Source organism: Pangasianodon hypophthalmus, chromosome 17 (genome assembly GCF_027358585.1).
Source record: "Pangasianodon hypophthalmus isolate fPanHyp1 chromosome 17, fPanHyp1.pri, whole genome shotgun sequence".
NCBI lineage: Eukaryota > Metazoa > Chordata > Actinopteri > Siluriformes > Pangasiidae > Pangasianodon > Pangasianodon hypophthalmus.
Window position 1 is genome coordinate 157,382 of NC_069726.1, and position 5,752 is coordinate 163,133.

The 5,752-nt window shown below is 46.4% G+C and overlaps 1 protein-coding gene across 1 annotated transcript in view; it reads right to left on the minus strand.

The window, feature by feature from the left end:
- The window catches only part of vps51 (VPS51 subunit of GARP complex), an 8,292-nt gene extending 2,930 nt beyond the window's left edge, over nucleotides 1-5,362 (minus strand). Inside the window, exons 1-7 of the mRNA XM_053241075.1 lie at nucleotides 5,071-5,362; nucleotides 2,721-2,850; nucleotides 2,179-2,325; nucleotides 1,866-2,085; nucleotides 814-1,681; nucleotides 463-678; nucleotides 235-318 (exon numbers count right to left, since the gene is read on the minus strand). Coding sequence (XP_053097050.1) covers nucleotides 235-318; nucleotides 463-678; nucleotides 814-1,681; nucleotides 1,866-2,085; nucleotides 2,179-2,325; nucleotides 2,721-2,850; nucleotides 5,071-5,232 — 1,827 coding nt within the window. The 5' untranslated portion in view covers nucleotides 5,233-5,362. The remainder of the gene's footprint in view (nucleotides 1-234; nucleotides 319-462; nucleotides 679-813; nucleotides 1,682-1,865; nucleotides 2,086-2,178; nucleotides 2,326-2,720; nucleotides 2,851-5,070) is intronic.
- Nucleotides 5,363-5,752: the final 390 nt, after the last annotated feature.

Consider the following 5,752-nt stretch of genomic DNA (forward strand, 5'->3'; position numbering starts at 1 on the left):
GCTCTCAGAGTTCAGTGACCATAAAATCAAACATGGCCGCTCAGAGTATCAGCAGTAAACACAGCAGCGCTTCGTAGCTTTACATGAGTTATAAACTGTACACACAGGCGTTAGCGTCACACACAGATACAGTCACTGATTATAACACTGACGCTACAGTTCACTGCTCTGAGGAGGAAAATACACATCACTCGTCACGCTGAGCTGGTTAGCTGCTTAGCTGGTTAGCATTACCTTGACGTAGTGGTTGAGGAGTTTCTGTGCTGCCTCTCGGGCCTCAGCACACAGAGTCGTCACTGTAGTGATCGGGGAATGAAGCTGCGTTTAACACAGAGACACAGACAGAGAGTGAGACAGAGAGTGAGACAGAGAGTGAGACAGCTACACTCCTCACCACATGCCCAGTGTGTGTGTGTGTGTGTGTGAGAGTGTGTGTGTGTGTGTGTGTGTGTGTATATATACCTGTGTGAGGAACTGCTCGTCGGTCAGCGTGAGGATGTAGGAGATGGTGGAGGTGCTGTAGTCGAGGCAGAGGCGTGACAGCAGCAGCAGTAAAGTGGGCGGAGTCGAGCTGCTCCGGTCGCCTGCGCTCTCACAGAACTGACGTGATGACTGACAGATAAACTTAATGAAGCTCACGATAAGCCCCTCTCTCACACCCTGACTGCAGAACTCCCCCTGCGCACACACACACACGCACGCACACACGCACACACACACGCACACACGCACACGCACACACAGGAGATGTGATTTGAGGGAGTAGTTTGTGGGCGGAGCTAATATGACTACCGTTATAACATGAACACTGACCTTGAAGTAGGGTTTGTTGGAGAAGGTGATGTCTTTAGCGGTGAACAGGTGCACAGACACTAACACTGATTTGATCTGATTGAGAATGGAGCTTGACAACGAGGACAGCAGCTCTGGGAGAGTGGGCGGGGCATCTTTGGCAGCAGAATTGCCCGCTCCCAGTGCTCCGCTAGCTCCGCCCACTGTGATGCGTGGCGCGGCGAGGGCCTGTCTGACGTCAGTCAGGCTATCCAGGTAGAAGCTCTGTAAAGCGCAAAGGTACTGCTTGATTCGCTCACGTGCCGCGTTGATAACGATGTCAGTCCCCCGGCTTGTGACCTCTGACCCCGGAAGCAGTTTAGACACGGCCTGGAGGCGGCGGTGGAAGCGATCTAGCGCTCTTACGAGGAGGGAATTGTCCCCTACGCCCTTCTCCTCCTGTATCCTGCGCTCCATCAGCGTGAAATACCTGCCTGCTAAAGCGTCCACAAACTGCTGCAGCTTCTGACTGGCCATCTGAGGCAGGTGTTTCAGGGCGTGGTCGCCCCCCTGTGGACGGGTAATAAATAACTCCTGATACGACGCAATAACTAAACACAGATTACTGACAAACTCGTTACAGCCTCGATCGATGAACTCCAGAATGTCCATCCTGCTCGCCGGAGACAGGAAAGGGTTCGACTCGGACGGAGACACGGGGCTCACGTTTGGTTCTGAGCTCGGCTTCTGGGTGGAACTGCTAAGCTCCTCCTCTAAGCCCTGCAGGTCCGCCTCCAGCTTAGAGTGGGCGTGGTTTAGGAATTTGTCACAGAGCTCCTCGGCCGGTTCGTCCAGCTGCAGCAACAACTCCACACACTCTGACAGCTCCTTAGCACTCGCACTGCTGTCACTGAAACACACGCCATCAACACGGGATTAACACGGGATCAAACACTTGCATCATGTGTGTGTTAATGTAGGACATGTTAGTGTTAATGTGATTCTTCCGCAGTGGTAATTTCCCGTCGCTGAGATGTGTTACCTGGAAGGTGATAATGCGGTAGTGTAATGTTAATGTGCTGTGGAGCGTGTACCTGAACCTGTTCCTCAGGTGCAGTGTTAATTCCAGCATGATGGTGTTGCACTCGTCCTGGATGCCCCTGAACGAGGTGATGTTGTTGTAGTGGTTGAGGACGCAGCGTGCTTTCCTCTGAGCACTGACCGCTCGCCCGAACTCTCCACACTCAACACACTTCCTCAACCACGCCGGGAACTCGAACAGGAACTGCAGCTTACGCACCAGAGTGTGAACGCCTGAACACACACACACACACACACACACACACAGTTATGACTCATGGTGTTGTCAGTGCTTCAGTGTGTGTGTGTGTGTGTGTGTGTCCATGCCTGACAGTTTGGTGATCTGAGTGTGTTGGTCCTGCAGTGTGCTGCTGATCTTGGCGCTGAACTCTGTGATGGCGGCCATGTTGGCTGAGAGACAGTCCATCTCATCCTCCATCTTCTTAAAGTCGTTCTTCATTTTCCTGATGGTGTCTAAGGACACAGACACACACACACGTGCACACATGCGCATACACACACACACACACACACACACACACACACACACACACACACAGGGCGTATTTCACCAAAGCCTGGCTAACACGCATGCATGCACAAATTACACAGTTACACATCAGGTTAGCAGTTAGCATGGTGGCTAACATTAACACCTGTACCTCATGCAAAATGTCGGCAGGGTTTTGGGGGCGGAGCTACATGTGAATACGCATTTCTTTAATTCTTTATCCCATCAAAATAATAAACAATAATAATAACAATAATCATCAACACACACAATAACATTACTCAATAATCACTTAGATCACATAAAGTTATTAAAGTGTGTGTGTGCGTGTGTGCGTGTGTGTGTGTGTTTTACTGACCGGTAGCAGAAATAAACTTGTTGTAGTTTTCATAGACCAGCGTCTGCATGTCACTGTCCAGAGAGCGAATCTGTTTCACCATACAGCTCTCCTGATCCATCAGCTCCGTCAGAGAGCACTCCTTTCTCAACTACACATACACACACACACACACATACACACACACACACATACACACACACAAACACATTGTCAGAGTGCAGTGTGATGTAAAGTGATGTAAAAGTCACATGGTAAAAACACCTCCGTTACTATAGCAACAGCAACTAGCTTTATATTTATACTGCACTTGGCATAAATGAGTATTATACAGATATTACAGTATTTTGTCTAATTTTGCACTCTTTGTATGGTTTGCTCTCTCCTGTACAGTATAGAGAGTGTGAGAGAGAGGTATAGATTCCCCTATAGAGCATGAGAGAGAGGTATAGATTCCCCTATAGAGCGTGAGAGAGGTATAGATTCCCCTATAGAGCATGTGAGAGAGGTATAGATTCCCCTATAGAGCGTGTGAGAGAGGTATAGATTCCCCTATAGAGTGTGTGAGAAGTATAGATTCCCCTATAGAGTGTGAGAGAGGTATAGATTCCCCTATAGAGTGTGTGAGAGGTATAGATTCCCCTATAGAGCATGAGAGAGAGGTATAGATTCCCCTATAGAGTGTGAGAGAGGTATAGATTCCCCTATAGAGTGTGTGAGAAGTATAGATTCCCCTGTAGAGCGTGAGAGAGGTATAGATTCCCCTATAGAGTGTGTGAGAGGTATAGATTCCCCTATAGAGCATGAGAGAGGTACAGATTCCCCTATAGAGCGTGAGAGAGGTATAGATTCCCCTATAGAGCATGAGAGAGAGGTATAGATTCCCCTATAGAGTGTGAGAGAGGTATAGATTCCCCTATAGAGCATGAGAGAGGTATAGATTCCCCTATAGAGTGTGAGAGAGAGGTATAAATTCCCCTATAGAGTGTGTGAGAGGTATAGATTCCCCTATAGAGTGTGAGAGAGGTATAGATTCCCCTATAAAGCGTGAGAGAGGTATAGATTCCCCTATAGAGTGTGAGAGAGGTATAGATTCCCCTATAGGGCGTGAGAGAGGTATAGATTCCCCTATAGAGTGTGTGAGAGGTATAGATTCCCCTATAGAGCATGAGAGAGGTACAGATTCCCCTATAAAGCGTGAGAGAGGTATAGATTCCCCTATAAAGCGTGAGAGAGGTATAGATTCCCCTATAGAGTGTGAGAGAGGTATAGATTCCCCTATAGAGTGTGAGAGAGGTATAGATTCCCCTATAAAGCGTGAGAGAGGTATAGATTCCCCTATAAAGCGTGAGAGAGGTATAGATTCCCCTATAGAGTGTGAGAGAGGTATAGATTCCCCTATAGAGCGTGAGAGAGGTATAGATTCCCCTATAGAGCGTGAGAGAGGTATAGATTCCCCTATAGAGTGTGAGAGAGGTATAGATTCCCCTATAGAGTGTGAGAGAGGTATAGATTCCCCTATAGAGCATGAGAGAGGTATAGATTCCCCTATAGAGTGTGAGAGAGAGGTATAAATTCCCCTATAGAGTGTGTGAGAGGTATAGATTCCCCTATAGAGCGTGAGAGAGGTATAAATTCCCCTATAGAGTGTGTGAGAGGTATAGATTCCCCTATAGAGTGTGTGAGAAGTATAGATTCCCCTATAGAGTGTGAGAGAGAGGTATAGATTCCCCTATAGAGTGTGAGAGAGGTATAGATTCCCCTATAAAGCGTGAGAGAGGTATAGATTCCCCTATAGAGTGTGAGAGAGGTATAGATTCCCCTATAAAGCGTGAGAGAGGTATAGATTCCCCTATAAAGCGTGAGAGAGGTATAGATTCCCCTATAGAGTGTGAGAGAGGTATAGATTCCCCTATAGAGTGTGTGAGAGGTATAGATTCCCCTATAGAGCGTGAGAGAGGTATAGATTCCCCTATAGAGTGTGTGAGAGGTATAGATTCCCCTATAGAGCGTGAGAGAGGTATAGATTCCCCTATAGAGCGTGAGAGAGGTATAGATTCCCCTATAGAGTGTGAGAGAGGTATAGATTCCCCTATAGAGTGTGAGAGAGAGGTATAAATTCCCCTATAGAGCGTGTGAGAGAGGTATAAATTCCCCTATAAAGTGAGGCTCTTCACTAAATTACTGTTTATTTTAAAGCTCATTTTAAAGCTGACGTCACTCTGAGCGCCTCAGCAGTTAGCTCCATTGCTAACACTAACGTCAGTCAGAGAAACTGCCATGTTGTTGTGGTGTGAGGTGAATAACTAACAGTGACAGCTAGTTTAAATGATTAACTCAGTCCTCTAGTCCTCGGCAGCGGTGTGTTCACCTTGTTGAGGTAGAGCTCCGGGTCGAAATGCGGCCCGTTGATGTCGCACGGATCCGCGGACTCGGGCTGCTCCGCTTTCCCCTCCTCACTGAGGCCGTAATAAAGCTGCAGGAGCCCGTGGACCCGCCGCTTAGGACCCGCACTGCCTCCTTCCACCTCCATCTTTACCAAAATAACACTTAAATTTACTAATAACACCTGGAAAATCTGATGTTTCGGTCAGAGTTCAGCGCAACATCTGTCAGAGCAGCTCCAGCCTCAGGTTTGTTGTTAAGGAGGTAAAACAAGATGGCGCGCGGCTCCCTCACACTTCAAAATAAAAGTCCGACTACAAACTAAAGCAGCATTATTATTTTAATGAAAATATCTAAACATTCACATATTGCAGAGATATATTCAAATGTTTCAGTAAAGTGTGACATTAGTACATTAACTATTCCATCAATATAATTATTTCCAAGTCACAAAATCAATAAAATTAATTCATTGTTTTCCTAAACTCATGGTTTACGTTTCATTTCTTATTGGTAAGGTAAGAACACAGACACACAATATAAGCAATATAAGCAAGTTTATTTCAATATTCATATAAAAATCCACTGATAAAAGTCATGAAATTATTAAAGTGTAACAGTTATAATGCTGTATTTGGTTAGATTAGATTACAATCACTAGCATTAGT